Here is an 18875-nt window from a genome sequence, read left to right on the forward strand (position 1 = left end):
TTGACATTACCCTTGAGGTAAAACATTGGGAGGCAAAACTATAAGCCCCTATCTTTCTTTGTGTCCGATTAAAACTCCATACCCATAAGTATTGCGTGAGTATTAGCAATTGTGAAAGACTATATGATGGTTGAGTATGTGGACTTGTTGAAAAGCTCTTATATTGACTCTTTCCTATGTTATGATAAATTGCAATTTCCTCAATGACTGAGATTAGAGTTTGTTGGTTCTCAATGAAGTTTATGATTCATACTTGAAATTGTGATTCAATTGTTACTTTAGCATAAGAGGTCATATGACAATAATTATATAAGTTGTTGTTCTAAGAATGATCATGATGCCCTCATGTCCGTATTTTATTTTATCGACACCTCTATATCTTAACATGTGGACATATTTTTCGATTTCGGCTTTCGCTTGAGGACAAGCGAGGTCTAAGCTTGGGGGAGTTGATACGTCCATTTTGCATCATGCTTTTATATCGATATTTATTGCATTATGGGCTGTTATTACACATTATGTCACAACACTTATGCCTATTCTCTCTTATTTTACAAGGTTTACATAAAGAAGGAGAATGCCGGCAGCTGGGATTCTGGGCTGGAAAAGGAGCAAATATTAGAGACCTATTCTGCACAGCTCCAAAAGTTCTGAAACTTCACGGAAGACGTTTTCAGAATATATAAAAAATACTGAGCGCAAGAAGTTCCAAAGGGGGCCCACACCCTGGCCACGAAGGTGGGGGCGCGCCCTACCCCCTGGGCGCGCCCCCTGCCTCGTGGGCCCCCTGGTGGGCCTCCGATGCCCATCTTCTGCTATATGGAGTCTTTCGTTGAGGAAAAAAATCATAAGCAAGCTTTCTGGACGAGACTCCGCCGCCATGAGGCGGAACCTTGGCGGAACCAATCTAGGGCTCCGGCGGAGCTGTTCTGCCGGGGAAACTTCCCTCCGGGAGGGGGAAATCATCATCATCTTCATCACCAATGCTCCTCTCATAGGGAGGGGGTCAATCTCCATCAACATCTTCACCAGCACCATCTCCCCTCAAACCCTAGTTCATCTCTTGTATCCAATTCTTGTCTCTAAGTCTGGGATTGGTACCTGTAGGTTGCTAGTAATGTTGATTACTCCTTGTAGTTGATGCTAGTTGGTTTATTTGGTGGAAGATCATATGTACACATCCTATATGCATATTAATACCCCTCTAATTATGAACATGAATATGCTTTGTGAGTAGTTACGTTTGTTCCTGAGGACATGAGAGAAGTCTTGCTATTAGTAGTCATGTGAATTTGGTATTCGTTCGATATTTAGATGAGATGTATGTTGTCTCTCCTCTAGTGGTGTTATGTGAACGTCGACTACATGACACTTCACCATTATTTGGGCCTAGAGGAAGGCATTGGGAAGTAATAAGTAGATGATGGGTTGCTAGAGTGACAGAAGCTTAAACCGTAGTTTATGCGTTGCTTCATAAGGGGCTGATTTGGATCCATATGTTTCATGCTATGGTTAGGTTTACCTTAATACTTCTATTGTAGTTGCAGATGCTTGCAATGGGGGTTAATCATAAGTGGGATGCTTGTCCAAGTAAGGACAACACCCAAGCACCGGTCCACCCACATATCAAATTATCAAAGTACCGAACGCGAATCAGATGAACGTGATGAAAACTAGCTTGACGATAATTCCCATGTGTCCTCGGGAGCGCTTTCTTCTATATAAGAGTTTGTCCAGGCTTGTCCTTTGATACAAAAAGGATTTGGCCACCTTGTTGCACTTTATTTACTATTACTTGTTGCTCGTTACAAATTATCTTATCACAAAACTATCTGTTATCAATAATTTCAGTGCTTGCAGAGAATACCTTGCTGAAACCCGCTTATCATTTCCTTCTGCTCCTCGTTGGGTTCGACACTCTTACTTATCGAAAGGACTACGATAGATGCCCTATACTTGTGGGTCATCAAGACTCTTTTCTGGCGCTGTTGCCGGGGAGTGAAGCGCCTTTGGTAGGTGGAATTTGGTAAGGAAAAATTATATAGTGTGCTGAAATTTACTGTCACTTGTTACTATGGAAAGTAAGGCTTGTTCAGGGTATCTTCACCCCGACCAGTAGAGCAAAGAGTTTTCTCCTCAACCTACTGAACCTACTGAAAATGAAAATGTCTACTTTGAAATTCCTTCGGGTATGATAGAAAAACTGCTAGCTAATCCTTTTGCAGGAGATGGAACATTACATCCTGATGAGCACCTAATATATGTGGATGAAGTTTGTGGATTATTTAAGCTTGCAGGTATGCCCGATGATGTTATCAAGAAGAAGGTCTTCCCTTTATCTTTGAAGGGAGATGCATTGACATGGTATAGGCTATGTGATGATATGGGATCATGGAACTACAAACGATTGAAATTGGAATTTCAGCAGAAGTTTTATCCTATGCATCTTGTTCATCGTGATAGCAATTATATATATAATTTTTGGCCTCGCGAAGGAGAAAGCATTGCTTAAGCACCTGTCCACCCACATATCAAATTATCAAAGTACCGAACGCAAATCATATGAACGTGATGAAAACTAGCTTGACGATAATTCCCATGTGTCCTCGGGGGCGCTTTCTTCTATATAAGAGTTTGTCCAGGCTTGTCCTTTGCTACAAAAAGGATTGGGCCACCTTGCTGCACTTTATTTACTATTGTTAATTCTTGCTCGTTACAAATTATCTTATCACAAAACTATCTGTTATCTATAATTTTAGTGCTTGCAGAGAATACCTTGCTGAAAATCGCTTACCATTTCCTTCTGCTCCTCGTTGGGTTCGACACTCTTACTTATCTAAAGGACTACGATAGATCCCCTATACTTGTGGGTCATCATGGGTACGACACCCAGTTCAGTCAAGCAATTGGTTTTCTTCACTGGACCATCTAGGACAGCTTTAGTTGGCACCACAACATCTAAATGAGGCTTAGTTTGCACAACATCAACTACAACAGCTTCAATTTGTAACACAACTTCCAATATAGGCTCAGTTTGCACATCGGTTGTAGCAGCTTCAGTTTCAGTTTGCACCACATTCTACTCATTTTGCTCACTTTTCACCACATTCAAATCTTGCTCACTGTGCACCTTATTTGAATGTTGCTCTTATTGCACCCCAACATCATCCAAGTTTGGCTCATTTTACACCACACCATCATCCAAGTCTAGCCCAATTTGCACCCCAAAATCATCCAACTCTGGTTCATCTTGCACCACAAGATCCAAGTCTGGTTTAGTGTGCACTCTTTCACTCCTCCGGCCATGGTGGGTATGAAGGAAATATGCCCTAGAGGCAATAATAAAGTTATTATTTATTTCCTTATAATCATGATAAATGTTTATTATTCATGCTAGAATTGTATTAAACGGAAACATAATACATGTGTGAATACATAGACAAACAAAGTGTCACTAGTATGCCTCTACTTGACTAGCTCGTTAATCAAAGATGGTTATGTTTCCTAACCATGAACAATGAGTTGTTATTTGATTAACGGGATCACATCATTAAGAGAATGATCTGATTGACATGACCCATTCCATTAGCTTAGCACCCAATTGTTTAGTATGTTGCTATTGCTTTCTTCATAACTTATGCATGTTCCTATAACTATGAGATTATGCAACTCCCGTTTACCGGAGGAACACTTTGGGTACTACCAAACGTCACAACGTAACTGGGTGATTATAAAGGAGTACTACAGGTGTCTCCAAAGGTACATGTTGGGTTGGCGTATTTCGAGATTAGGTTTTGTCACTCCGATTGTCGGAGAGGTATCTCTGGGCCCTCTCGGTAATACACATCACTTAAGCCTTGCAAGCATTGCAACTAAATGAGTTAGTTGCGGGATGATGTATTACAGAACGAGTAAAGAGACTTGCCGGTAACGAGATTGAACTAGGTATTGGAATACCGACGATCGAATCTCGGGCAAGTAACATACCGATGACAAAGGGAACAACGTATGTTGTTATGCGGTCTGACCGATAAAGATCTTCGTAGAATATGTAGGAGCCAATATGGGCATCCAGGTCCCGCTATTGGTTATTGACCGGAGACGTGTCTCGGTCATGTCTACATTGTTCTCGAACCCGTAGGGTCCGCACGCTTAAGGTTACGATGACAGGTATATTATGAGTTTATGCATTTTGATGTACCTAAGGTTGTTCGGAGTCCCGGATGTGATCACAGACATGACGAGGAGTCTCGAAATGGTCAAGACGTAAAGATTGATATATTGGAAGCCTATGTTTGGATATCGGAAGTGTTCCGGGTGAAATCGGGATTTTACCGGAGTACCGGGATGGTTACCGGAACCCCCCGGGAGCTAAATGGGCCATGATGGGCCTTAGTGGAAAAGAGAAGAGGTAGCCCTACATGGGCTGCGTGCCTCCCCCTTCCCCTAGTCCTATTAGGACTAGGAGATGTGGCCGGCCCCCTCTCTCTCTTTTCCCCCTCCGCGAATCCTATTCCAACTAGGATTGGGGGGGGGGGGGAATCCTACTCCCAGAGGGAGTAGGACTCTCCTGGCGCGCCACACCTTGGCCGGCCAGCCTCCCCCCCTCTAGTCCTTTATATACTGAGGCAGAGGCACCCTAGAACACACAAGTTGATCCACGTGATCTATTCCTTAGCCGTGTGCGGTGCCCCCAGCCACCATATTCCTCGATAATACTGTAGCGGAGTTTAGGCGAAGCCCTGCTGCTGTCGTGCATCAAGACCGTCACCACGCCGTCGTGCTGATGGAACTCTTCCCCGACACTTTGCTGGATCGGAGTCCGGGGATCGTCATCGAGCTGAACGTGTGCTCGAACTCGGAGGTGCCGTAGTTTCGGAGCTTGATCGGTCGGATCGGGAAGACGTACGACTACTTCCTCTACGTTGCGTCAACGCTTCCGCAGTCGGTCTGCGTGGGTACGTAGACAACACTCTCCCATCTCGTTGCTATGCATCACATGATCTTGTGTGAGCATAGGAAATTTTTTGAAATTACTACGAAACCCAACAGGGTACTTAGTGATATGGACTGTGGACGGGGTCTCTAACATGGATGCCGGGGTGGCGGTCCACGTGGTTGGCTCTCTGGCAAGCACCATGACGGTGGTGGTGACTTCCCTTCTTGGTCATGTGGACGGCAAGAGGTGTGGCGACGGGTGGATCGGGCGTGCTCTCTGTCTTTGGTAGTGGCATTGCCCTGAACCAGAACTAGGTATCTGCTCTTGTCGTGTGTGTCCTAGAGGACTCGTGGTGATACGGTAGAACTGCCGAGAGACTCCGCGATTTGTTGCAGAAGGCAGCGACGCCCATCGGTGACGCTCTCTTCCTGAAGACGTTGTCGAGGTACTCTTCTTCGTGGCAAGATTCCGGGTAAAAATCCTTGTCCGTCTAGACTCGGCAACGGTGATGCTTGGCGTCATTATCCCTCCTGGGGTGTTGTCCTGGAGCTTAGGTGTTTTAGGGCTTTGTGTGGCGTTGTACTCATATCATCATCTGCTCTCACTCGGTATCCTAGTCGTGTCTTGCGTGGTACGGATAGTCTAGGATCGGCATTGTTTGAGAGCTACCCATCATCTTGTATCGTTCTGCGTGGTACTTCGTTCTGTGATTGCTTTATATATAAAGCGACAAAAGTCTGTTTCAAAAATAGATAAGCCAAAATGAAGTTTACCTAGAGGCTAAAAAAGCAGGGGTCACTAAATCAAGATAGCCCAATTTGTCTGGCCATCATGTGTTGGAATTTTGCTAGTAGGCCTTTGGCCCAAAGCCCAACTAAAATTCTAAAATTCTCTTGGCCCATTCATGCACACATGTGAGTGGAGTGAGTGAGGCTAAAGTTTAGTCCCACCCCGGAAGTTGAGAGAGAGTTGCACCTCTTTATAAGGTGAGCTCTTCTACCACTTGTATGAGCATGAGAAGAGGAGACCTACACGCGCGCTCCTCCTCCTCGCTCGCCTCGCCACGCCACGCCACGCCTCGTCACGATGGGTTGCAGGATTGAGCCGAGCCGAGGACAGAGCTATGCACGTTGTCTATATTTTTGCTGCATGGGAAAATTAATGAGTCATTAATTAATAATTAACGGACGCGTTAATTACTGAACCGTTTCTGATTCTTTTGGATCGTGACGACTCGGACGTGGGGTTTACTCCCACGACCTACCTGGCCCGCACTATATAGTCAGGCAGACGTCTACCCTAGCCGCCGCCGCTTCGTATGGTTTCTCACCACCGTTCTAGATCATTGCGCCACCAAGCAAGTCTTCTCCATCCCTCTTTCCGGCGTGCACCGCGAGAAGGGACAGCAGGCCTCTGGAACCCCGCCTCTTGTGATCCTGTATGGGAAAGGGGCAATCAGGTTTTTGGGGAGCGCACTCGCGCGACTGCTGGGAGCGACGACTTCGCGAACGATAACTTCTTCCCCGACCTCGGCAACCTCGTCCTCGACGACATGGGCGACAACGTCAACGCCGGCGGTGCTGCACCCGCTGCACCGTATGTGATTCTATCCTTCCTGTTCGAGATCGTGGTAGAATTCATGCTTCTAGTATGTGCCCTAGATGTGATATGTTCATCTGCTATGCTAGTTCGCATGATTAGTTTAATCTCTGCTGCTGTGGTCATGATTTATCTTTTGTTTATTCGGATTAAATCTCGTAGTAATTTGCTCATATTTCCAACAATCCAAAAACCTGATTATAGGCAATTTACTCCGAGTGGTTTTGCTGCGCATCTGAAGCTGCCTGCCTTTAAGGGGGCGCAATATAAGAGGTGGCGCACGAGAGCAGTCTACTGGTTTCAGACCATGGGCTGCTATGATGCCACCAAGGGCAAGCCTGAGGGCGATCTTAATCCAGCACAGCTGGAAGCTTTTGAGAAGATCGATACCCTCTTTAAAGGCGCTCTTCTGAGTGTTCTTGATGACTCCATTGTGGATTCATATATGTCGTTTGACAACGGCAAGGACATGTGGGCTGCGCTCGAGGCCAAGTTTGGTGCCTCGGACGCCGGCAGCGAGTTGTACGTCATGGAGCAATTCTATGACTACAAGATGACTGATGAGCGCCCTGTTGTACAGCAGGCTCATGAGATACAGTCGCTCGCAAAAGAACTTGAGTACTTCAAGTGTGTGTTGCCGGACAAATTTGTTGCCGGAGGCATCATTGCCAAGCTTCCACCTTCGTGGAACAATTTTGCTACTTCCCTGAAACACAAGAGACAGGAGTTTTCTGTTGCGGATCTCATTGGTACTCTTGATGTTGAAGAGAAGGCAAGAGCAAAGGACACACGTGCTCGAGTTGTTGAGGGAGGTTCTAGTGCCCACATGGTACAGAAGAAGAACTCCCAGCCCAACAAGTTCAAAAACAATAAGAACAAAACTCAGGGCAAAGGCAAGTTTGATACAAAGAACAAGCCATCACATTCTACCAACTTCAAGAAGAATTCTCGTAAGAAGGGGAAGGGACTTTGCCATGTCTGTGGTGATCCTAATCACTGGGCTCCGAAGTGTCCTAACCGCTTTGAGGAGCGCGAACATGAGAAGAGCGGCAAGTCCGCTAATGTTGTCATCGGTGATACTGATATGAAGGAATCAGGGTATGGTATTTTTCCTACCATCCTTTTCAGTATTTCAATCCCCTGATTGGTTAATTGACACTGGTGCCAATGTACATGTTTGTGCTGACGCCTCCATGTTTTCTTCTTACCAGGCAACAGGGACTTCACCTGTGCTGATGGCGAACGGGTCACATGCCATCGTTCGAGGTGTTGATATGGTTGATCTGAAGTTTACTTCGGGGAAGACTGTGCGTCTGAAGAACGTTCGTCATGTGCCGTCCATCAATAAAAATCTCGTTAGCGGTTCCGTTTATGTCGAGATGGTTTTAAGTTGGTTTTCGAATCCAATAAAGTTGTAATTTCTAAGTGTGGACAATTTGTTGGAAAAGGCTATGAGTGCGGAGGCTTGTTCCGCCTATCTTTGTCAGATATTTGCACTAAAGTTATTAATAATGTTTGCCACAATAATGAGTCTGATATTTGGCATTCACGACTCTGTCATATTAACTTTGGTTGCATGATGCGGTTAGCCAATATGAATTTAATTCCGAAAATCTCTACTGTCAAAGGCTCCAAGTGCCAAGTATGTGTGCAAGCTAAGCAACCTCGCAAGTCACATAAGACTGCAGAGGCAAGAGACTTGGCGCCACTAGAGCTTATACATTCTAATCTTTGTGAGATGAATGGCGTGTTGACAAAAGGTGGAAAGAGATACTTCATGACGTTGATTGATGACTCCACTAGATATTGTTATGTGTATCTTCTGAAATCAAAAGATGAGGCTTTGACTTTTTTTAAAAACTATAAAGCTGAGGCAGAGAACCAACTTGATCGAAAAATTAAACGGCTTAGGTCCGATCATGGTGGAGAGTATTTTTCCAATGAATTTGATCTGTTTTGTGCGGAACATGGTATAATCCATGAGAGGACGCCTCCCTACTCACCCCAGTCAAATGGGGTAGCCGAAAGAAAGAACCGAACTTTAACTGATATGGTTAACAGCATGTTAGACACTTCGGGTCTATCCAAGGAATGGTGGGGGGAGGCGCTAATGACTGCGTGTCATGTCCTAAACCGAGTTCCCACAAAGCATAAGACCATGACTCCATTTAAGGAATGGGAAAGGAAAAGGTTGAAACTCTCTTACCTACGTACTTGGGGTTGTTTGGCGAAAGTCAATATACCAATTCCCAAGAAGCGCAAGCTTGGACCAAAAACCGTGGATTGTGTTCTTCTGGGCTATGCTTTTCATAGCATCGGCTATAGATTTTTGATAATAAAATCTGAGGTATCCGACATGCATGTTGGTACGATTATGGAATCAAATGATGCAACTTTCTTTGAGGACATATTTCCTATGAAGGATATGTCGAGTTCATCAAATCAGGAGATACCTACTCCATCTAGTGAGGAATTCACTGTAATTCCTGAACCCACCATTGCGATGGAACACGTTGAGAATCCTGTTGAGGGTAACAATGGAACTCCTGTGAGGAGTAAGAGACAGAGGACTGCAAAGTCTTTTGGTGATGATTTCATTGTGTACCTCGTGGATGACACACCCAGGACTATTTCAGAAGCATATGCATCTCCTGATGCTGACTACTGGAAGGAAGTTGTATGTAGCGAGATGGATTCCATCTTAGCTAACGGTACCTGGGAGATCACTGACCGTCCTTATGGGTGCAAACCTGTAGGATGTAAGTGGGTGTTCAAGAAGAAGCTTAGACCTGATGGTACGATTGAAAAGTACAAGGCACGGCTTGTGGCCAAGGGTTATACCCAGAAAGAAGGTGAAGACTTCTTTGATACTTACTCATCCGTGACTAGACTGACCACAATTCGGGTGCTACTATCACTGGCTGCCTCACATGGTCTTCTCGTTCATCAAATGGACGTTAAGACAGCTTTCCTCAATGGAGAGTTGAAGGAGGAAATTTACATGGATCAGCCAGATGGTTTTGTAGTACCTGGTAAGAAAGTAAAGGTGTGCAAGTTATTAAAGTCTTTATATGGCCTTAAACAAGATCCTAAGGAGTGGCATGAGAAGTTCGAAAGAACATTAACTACTGTCGGCTTTGTAGTAAACGATGGTGACAAGTGCGTGTACTATCGCTATGGTGGGGGCGAAGAGTTATTCTTTGTCTGTATATCGACGACATATTGATCTTTGGAACCAAACTTGATTTAATCAAGGAGGTTAATGATTTCTTATCTTGCTGTTTTGAGATGAAGGATCTAGGAGTAGCTGATGTTATCTTAAACATCAAGCTGTTCAGAGATGAGAATGGTGGGATCACACTGCTTCAGTCTCATTATGTGGAAAAGGTCTTGAGTCGTTTTGGGTATAGCAACTGCACGCCTTCTCCAACTCCATATGATGCTAGTCTGTTGCTTCGAAAGAATCGACGGATTGCTAGAGATCAACTGAGGTATTCTCAGATTATTGGCTCGCTTATGTATTTGGTGAGTGCCACGAGGCCTGACATCTCTTTTGCTGTGAGCAAGCTGAGTCGGTTTGTGTCAAAATCGGGAGATGATCATTGGCATGCGCTTGAGAGAGTTATGCGCTATTTGAAAGGCACCGCGAGCTATGGGATTCACTACACCGGGTATCCAAGGGTACTGGAGGGTTATAGTGAATCAAACTGGATATCTGATGCTGATGAGATTAAGGCCACAAGTGGTTATGTTTTTACACTTGGTGGTGGCGCTGTTTCCTGGAAGTCTTGCAAGCAGACCATCTTAACGAGGTCAACTATGGAAGCAGAACTCACAGCATTAGACACTGCCACTGTTGAAGCAGAGTGGCTTCGTGAACTCTTGATGGACTTACCTATGGTTGAAAAACCAATACCCCCTATCCTGATGAACTGTGATAATCAAACTGTGATCGTCAAGATAAACAGTTCTAAGGACAATATGAAGTCCTCAAGGCATGTGAAGAGGAGACTAAAATCTGTCAGAAAATTGAGGAACTCCGGAGTTATTATGTTGGATTATATCCAAACGTCGAAAAACTTGGCAGATCCCTTCACAAAGGCTCTATCACGTAATGTGATAGATAATGCATCGATGGAGATGGGTTTGAGACCCACCGCATGAGTTGTCCATAGTGGTAACCCACTCTATGTGATCGGAGATCCCGTAAAGTAGAAGTGGGAGACAAGCTGTTGGTCAGCTGGGAGGAGAGTATCCCTATATTAATTATCCCACTCCGTGAAGATGGAATACTCTCCTGATCTGCATGGCAGGTTGATACTTATCTTAATGTGTTCCAAGTGGCTTATTCGGGTAAGCAGAGATGTTGTCCTGCAGAACATCTTCTGAGGAACACACCTATATGAATTTGACTGTTAACGTCGCAGTCTGTGAGAATTGGGTGTTCTCTAATAAATTCATGAAAGGCCCTGGAGTATGACGTATACGCTCCACCCGCGGGGAAGCCTTGCGGCAGCCCAGTATCAGTCAAGAATTTGTGTGAAACTAGTTTCACAGAAAACTTGTAGTTCAAGGCATAGTCCACTATTCAAGTTGTGATCTAGTGTAGCATAAATTTCTAAGTGGAAGTTCAACTTCACAGTCTCCACTAAGCACCGATATATAAAACAATGTTTTGGAACTAAATGATGAGATGTGCCAATGTGACTTTGTGGGGGATTGTTGGAATTTTGCTAGTAGGCCTTTGGCCCAAAGCCCAACTAAAATTCTGAAATTCTCTTGGCCCATTCATGCACACATGTGAGTGGAGTGAGTGAGGCTAAATTTTAGTCCCACCCCGGAAGTTGAGAGAGAGTTGCACCTCTTTATAAGGTGAGCTCTTCTACCACTTGTATGGGCATGAGAAGAGGAGACCTACACGCGCGCTCCTCCTCCTCGCTTGCCTCGCCACGCCAAGCCACGCCTCGTCACGACGCGCCGGGGGTTGCGGGATTGAGCCGAGCCGAGCCGATGACAGAGCTATGCACGTTGCCGCCGCTTCGTATGGTTTCTCACCACCGTTCCAGATCATTGCGCCGCCAAGCAAGTCTTCTCCATCCCTCCTTCCGGCGTGCACCGCGAGAAGGGACAGCAGGCCTTCGGAACCCCGCCTCTCGTGATCCTGTACGGGAGAGGGGCGATCAGGTTTTTGGGGAGCGCACTCGCGCGACTGCTGGCAGCGACGACTTCGCGAACGACGACTTCTTCCCCGACCTCGGCAACCTCGTCCTCGACGACATGGGCGACAACATCAACGCCGGCGGTGCTGCACCCGCTGCACCTTATGTGATTCTATTATTCCTGTTCGAGATCGTGGTAGAATTCATACTTCTAGTATGTGCCCTAGATGTAATATGTTCATCTGCTATGCTAATTCGCATGATTAGTTTAATCTCTGCTGCTGTGGTCATGATTTATCTTTTATTTATTTGAATTAAATCTCGTAGTAATTTGCTCATATTTTTAACATCATGGGCTCCTCGATCACATCGCAGAGACGATGCACATGAAGCGTAACCTGGCTAGAATTGCGTTAGCACTTTCACTTGGGTAAAAGGAACGAAAAGTGGCTATCAAGATGGGCATGTGACATTGTCTCGCGCCATGCCCATGCTGGTCGAGGACGCGAGATCCGATCCAAACATGATAGTAAAATATACGCTTCGGATTTGTCTCTTGCTTGGTTTCATGTGGTGCTCGTTAAGCTGGCCACAGATTGGCTAATCAAGCCTGCAACTAGCACAGTTCCCTGGTTAAACTAGTACAGTTGCCGGTGACTACACCTGTAACCTGCCCAAATTACCCCTGTAAATTGAGCCATTGCCCATTGGTGATTGGTCTACCATAATACGAGTAGATCCTACAGATTAGCCCATTGATTGATCCCAAGTGCAGATGGATCCAGGTGAAAAGAGGTGTGAGAGCAACTCCAACGGACCGATCCAAACGGACGGCAATTTTGTCCGCGTTTTGTTTGTTTGGGTCGGCCAGACGGACACGAATGTCCGCTTCCGCATTTGGGTGGCACCTGCGCCCAACGCTGGTCTACGACCCATTTAGACGGTGTCAAAAAAATGAACACATGCATATTTAAAAAAAGAAAAACTGCATTAATTAAACATTAAAGCCGGCCACGAAGGCCGGTGAGAGTCCAAGTGTCCACATTTGCATAAAAACAGCCTAAACTACGAGGAGGCGCGCTGCCCTAGGCGGCGGCGGCGGCGTCGTCCTCGGGGTCCGTGAGGTCGATGAGCGTCGGCGCCGGCCCGGCCCAGGCGAACGCCGTGTTCCAGAGCGCTGCCATGTCGGGCAGTGCCGACGCAGGCAGTGCCGGAGCGGCGGGCTGTGCGGCCGCCTGTGCAGCTGCGGCCTGGCACGCCTCCTCCTCGGCCTCGCGCGCCTCCTCCTCGAGGTCGCGCTCGAGTATCTCCTCGTACTCGCCTTGCCGGCGCTCCTCTGCCAGCCGGCGCTGGCGCCACATCTCGAGGTAGGCCTGCTCCTGCGCCGGCGTCGCCCCAGCCAGACCGGTGGCGCGGACACCCACTCGTGCACCACTCCATTCCAGGATAAGCGCGCGATGGGCTCGGGCTCGGGCTGCGGCTGCGGCTTGCTGGGGGACGGCGGGGCCACCGGCGGTACCACGCTGTCGCCCGCCGCGAAGAGGGCAAGGGCCTGCGCCATTGCCGTCTCGTAGTGGGCCTCCTCCGCCGCCTCCGCTCTGCTCCGTTCGTCCTCTTCGCTCTCACGGTAGACGGCCGCAAGGGCCGCCTGGTAGGCGTCCTCCGCCGCCTGGTCCTCCTCGTGGATGACCAGCGGCGTTGGCCTCCGGTCGACCTCGCGCACGCCCCGGCGCCTCGCCTCCTCGTGCTCGAAGGCGAACCACCTCGCCCAGTTGGGCGAGTCGGTTGCGTAGGCGGAGTCGCGGCGCTGCTCCGCCGTCAGCAGCGCCCGCCGGCGCCGCACCTCCGCGTGAGCACGAGCCGACCGCAGCGCCGCCGACACTGGGATCCTATCTGGATCCAAACGCCAGTCGTGCGGCCGCGTCACGTCGGGATACGGCAGCGGCCGGCGGTTCTGCCAGTGCCACTCCGCCTGGTGCACTGGCACGCTGACGCGCTGCCTCTGCCGGCGAGGCGCCGGCGGGGGTGGGAGAAACTCGGAGGGGAAAGGGGTGGCGGGGGACTTGCCCTTGGCCTTGCTGCCGCTGGCGCCGAAGAAGAGGCCCATCGTCGCTGTGGCTGCGGTTGCTGGGGTTTGCCGGCGACGAGGGAGCAAGGGTGGGCAGATGGGGACGACGAGCTTCGATGAGGACGGCCCCGCCGCACGGTCGGCTTAAACAAGGACGAGCGTCGTCGCTGACGCGTGGACCCGTCGTTATAAATTAAGCTGACCGCGTGGGCAGCGGGTAGTTGGACGGCCGCCATTTGGTGACGCGGCGGATGGCGAGAAGGTGCGCGAAGCGTCCGTTAGGCGTCCGCGCCAACGCATTTGGTGCACAAATTTGAGCCGCAAATGCGTCGGCGCGGACGCGACGCGGACATGGTTTGGGTTTGGGTCGGCACGCTGGGCTGTCACTTTTGTCCACGCCGACTCAAATGGACGTAGGCGGACGAAATGGGTCGGCCCTTTGGAGTTGCCATGAGGGATCCCATCTAGATTCTGTCTGGGAGTGTGAGTACTAGCCAGTAGGAGCTGCCGAACCAGACGGTGCAGCCGACGGCGACCCCACCGTGCACCGTCCACTCCCCTCCGCCGTGCGGCTGTCGGCATCTTGGTTCCTGCACCATGCATCCTGGTCGCGGCAGCTTGGTTGTCTTCATCCGTCCATGCCGTGATGCCCAGGATGCAGCTGAGAATCACATCACATGCAGGTTAATTAAGGCAGCTCCGTCATTTTCACCCGCTCGTAGACAGATTGATGGTTTACTACAGTTGGCCTTGTTATGGAGCTGCACGTAGCTTAGCTGGTGGATACATGCATCGGATCTGACGGGGCTAAAAATATCCGGCCTGACTGACGGGTTTAACAAGGAGAGGTTATGTTAGGGTTGCCGTCCCTGTCAGCACGGCGCAAGTACAAAGAATAAAATGTTTTTAATTACCGTGCTGCATCGATCATCTGCTGGACGGCTTTGAAGTTTGAATTGGCAAGCAAGGCAAGGCCTGATTTTTCATAGCAACCTTGTCCATTAGATCTTTTATTTTCTACAGCCGGCTCTGAATTCGTATACAATTCATCTTCCAGCCTAGGGGCCTCTTTGATTCGTAGGATTTTAAAAACGTAGGAATAGGAAAAGCGTAGGGTTGGAGTGGCAATGCCCATTTGAATCCTATAGAACTAGCAATGATTGTTTGATGTCACGGGAAAAACAAAAGAATTGTAAAAAGAGGTTGGATTGGATGTTAAATTTCTTATGAAATGTAGTACAAAAGATTTCATAGAAAAAATTCCTATGAGATCCAATCCTATAAATCAAAGGACCAACATAGGAAAAAATCCTAAGGATTTCAATCCTCCAGAAATTCTATAAAATTCCTTTGAATCAAAGAAGCCCTAGATATTTTCACTGGATGGGTTGGGAATTGGGACGGCGGCTTCTTGAGCCGATCATGATCAGTTGATCATCTTCCTCCCTTCCTTTCTTCCTGGACGGACGCTCTCTCTTTCTTCTCTGCTTTTAGTTAGTGATGCATTCATATTCCAATAATATCCAGATGTAAGGATTTGATTCGCATCTATCTGCTTTTGGAACTTTTGAGCTTTCAGGTATCTGTTGGCATTGCTGCTCTGTCATCAGCACTGCCCTTTAGCCTAAGCCACAGTTCATCCCGAAAGCAACACGGCCATCTCTTAATTGTACTATACACACTCATTAATTCAAAGAGGAAAGGGGAGCTTTCTTCAACAAAATTTTCTAGTACTCCTGCTAATTATCTCTCTGAAGAAAGTTTCCTTTTTCCTAGTGTGCGTGCATGTAGATGTACATCAGACAGCAAAGCAAGAGAACAGTGCACTTTACACTTGTGGTGTGGATCCATGAGGCTGCTGCCTCAGACAGAGAGATGTTAAGAGAGGTCAGATCAGAGCAGGTCCCCCTCAGCTTGATTCCAACCAGTGCAAGGTACTATACTACTACTACTACTCCACAAGTGTATGTGATTGATTAGTGGTAGGATAACTTGGCCAGCCGCGCACCCAACGCACCTGCTCCCTCCCTCTTCCCTCCCCACTCATCTTCATCATCACCTGCAGCAACCCCCACGTCCACACACCCCCCACGCACCCTGTTTATCTCCTCCTCTTCTTCTTCCTCTGTTCTCCTCTGCTCTGCCGAACACATCAGGAAGAAGGAAGGAAGGAGCTCGATCGAGAGAGAGATCCAAAGTCAACCATCGAGAGAGAGCATGGAGAAGTACGAGCCGGTCCGGGAGATCGGGTCCGGCAACTTCGGGGTGGCCAAGCTGATGCGCAACCGGGACACGCGCGAGCTCGTCGCCATGAAGTTCATCGAGCGAGGATACAGGGTACGTGCGTGTGTTCCTTCCTTCATGCGTCGTGGGCTGTGTGTCCGCGTATGTATTTTTGATCAAGAATCTGAATCTCGCTCGGTTGCAACGAAACAAAAAAGATCGACGAGAACGTGTTCCGGGAGATCGTGAACCACCGGTCGCTGCGGCACCCCAACATCATCCGTTTCAAGGAGGTGGTGCTCACGCCCACGCACCTGGGCATCGTCATGGAGTACGCCGCCGGCGGCGAGCTCTTCGAGCGCATCTGCGACGCCGGCCGCTTCCACGAGGACGAGGCCCGCTACTTCTTCCAGCAGCTCGTCTGCGGCGTCAGCTTCTGCCACGCCATGCAGATCTGCCACCGCGACCTCAAGCTGGAGAACACCCTCCTCGACGGCAGCCCCGCGCCGCGCCTCAAGATCTGCGACTTCGGATACTCAAAGGTCCTCTTCTTCCTCTGGTCTCGATCGATGGAATCATAAATCTAGTACCTGACTAAAATGGAAAATTGATATGCAGTCGTCGGTGCTCCACTCGCGGCCCAAGTCGACGGTGGGCACGCCGGCGTACATCGCGCCGGAGGTGCTCTCGCGGCGGGAGTACGACGGGAAGCACGCGGACGTGTGGTCGTGCGGGGTGACGCTCTACGTGATGCTCGTCGGCGGCTACCCGTTCGAGGACACCAAGGACCCCAAGAACTTCCGCAAGACCATCGCGCGGATCATGTCGGTGCAGTACAAGATCCCCGAGTACGTGCACGTCTCGCAGACCTGCCGCCACCTGCTCTCCCGCATCTTCGTCGCCGACCCGCGCAAGCGCATCACCATGGCCGAGATCAAGGCGCACCCCTGGTTCCTCAAGAACCTGCCGCGGGAGCTCAAGGAGGAGGCGCAGCAGGCCTACTACAACCGCCGGCACGTCGACGTCGCTCCCTCCTCCAACGGCAGCGCCGCCGGTGCGAGCGCGGCGGCCTCCTCCAATGGCGCCGCCGCAGTGCCCGCGCCCGCGCCGGCCTACTCGGCGCAGAGCGTGGAGGAGATCATGAAGATCGTGCAGGAGGCGCAGACGGTGCCCAAGCCCGACAAGCCGGTGTCCGGGTACGGCTGGGGCACGGACGACGGCGAGGCCTCCGACGAGGAGGACGGCAACCAGGAGGGGGAGGAGGAGGAGTACGGCGAGGACGAGTATGACCGGACGGTGCGGGAGGTGCACGCCAGCGGGGACTTCGGCATGAGCAAGCTCCAAATCTGACGTCAATCTCTTCTCACCACATGGCGCCGCCGGCCATTGCTCCTCCACGTCGTTTCTACTAGTCCACTCTGGTTAATTATCTGTTGTAAGATTGAATTTTTCTTTTTATCAATTGTAACAAATTAGCTAATTAACATTAAGGTTTTTGTTCAAATCTCTTATGTCCGGGCAATGTGGAATGCATACCTGCCCTCGTCAGTGTGAGCACAGTGAATTGCTTAAGTACTATGTTTGTCTAGTCATCATGGTATTTTAGGTCAAAGTTTGCTCAATTGTAACAAATCAGCTAATTAACATTAAGTTTTTTGTTCAAACCCCTTTTGTCGTGGAAATGTGGAATGGGTGCTTGCTTGTAGTTCCTCTCGGTGAATCTCAGCACTGGGTACGGTAGTCCAAAATTTGTGAAAAATTACACTACATATAGTATAATTTGTTCTCAACATCGTCATGATTTCAACAAATAGTCTTAAAGATGGTAGATACGTACTTAGCATCAAGTACATAGTAAAATTTATTTTGTAATATTTGAGAACAAACAAATTAACGGTGAATGTCATGCTATTAGTCAATGGTCTGACCCAATATATAAGCAGTACTAGAACTTGTAAGACATATCTGACCATTGAAACACCAGTATAGCAGTATGCCAACGATTCAATAACAAGTTCCAAGTAGGGGTGCAGCGATAGCGGCGCGTCAGCGGCTCGTTCTGGCGGCAGTGGTGGTCGTTCGGTGGTCCCGAAATCTTGATGTACTCCCTCCGTTCCAAAATAGATGACTCAACTTTATACTTACTTTATACAAATTTGGGTCATCTATTTTGAAACGGAGGGAGTAATTTTTATTATGATCGAAATGTTTTGTACTTCCGATGGACTTTGTAATAGATCTGATGCTTTTCTAAAAAAAAGTTTCTTAGGTCATCTCCAATGTAGGTGCTACGAAAAACATTCCCGGTACTCCTACCTTTTTTTTTTGAGAAATCCCCGGTACTCCTGCTAGCATGGGTTTTATTTCCAATCCAAATCTGGCACCTGACGCTTAACTTTGTGCCATGAGCCCATGACTTGAGCCATGGGCTAGTAATAGTAGTAGTCGGTCCAGTGATTGGGCCTGTGAGCATAATTTGTGTCGGGCTTGGCCCATGTACGGAACCTATATGTGCCCTGCCTGTTGCCTGATAAGGGCGTCGACGTTGAACTTTGTGTGGTTGAAACCACTTTTCCCTTCCTTTTGCTTCTTCCTCCCAGAAGACTTCTCTGATTGTATCCATGTTGTACCCAAATTATGATCTGAATTCCCTGTATGTGACGCCAGCGGCAAGGATCATAACACTTTTCCCCTAGCGCTCAAGTGATTTATTAGTCTATGTTGATTATCTAAGCGTAGTAGTAGCATTTTGCATTGAAGGTTGCAATACTAGTATAGGTGCTTATATTGTTCCCCTTCACTAAGGGTCTAGATAAACAATCTTCTATTGGACATGGCATTATAACACCACATATAACACGTTTCATGGTTAATTAGTTCATAAGAT

General features: G+C 48.2%; 1 protein-coding gene across 1 annotated transcript; it reads left to right on the forward strand.

Moving 5' to 3' along the window:
* Positions 1-15758: 15758 nt before the first annotated feature.
* LOC119357289 (serine/threonine-protein kinase SAPK5-like) lies at positions 15759-17576 on the forward strand. The gene is made up of 3 exons (XM_037624282.1): positions 15759-16102; positions 16207-16530; positions 16607-17576. Exons 1-3 carry the CDS (start codon positions 15983-15985, stop codon positions 17336-17338), a joined length of 1176 nt encoding a protein of 391 aa, XP_037480179.1. The 5' UTR covers positions 15759-15982; the 3' UTR covers positions 17339-17576.
* Positions 17577-18875: the final 1299 nt, after the last annotated feature.

The sequence above is a fragment of the Triticum dicoccoides genome, chromosome 2A (assembly GCF_002162155.2).
Source record: "Triticum dicoccoides isolate Atlit2015 ecotype Zavitan chromosome 2A, WEW_v2.0, whole genome shotgun sequence".
Taxonomy (NCBI): Eukaryota; Viridiplantae; Streptophyta; class Magnoliopsida; order Poales; family Poaceae; genus Triticum; species Triticum dicoccoides.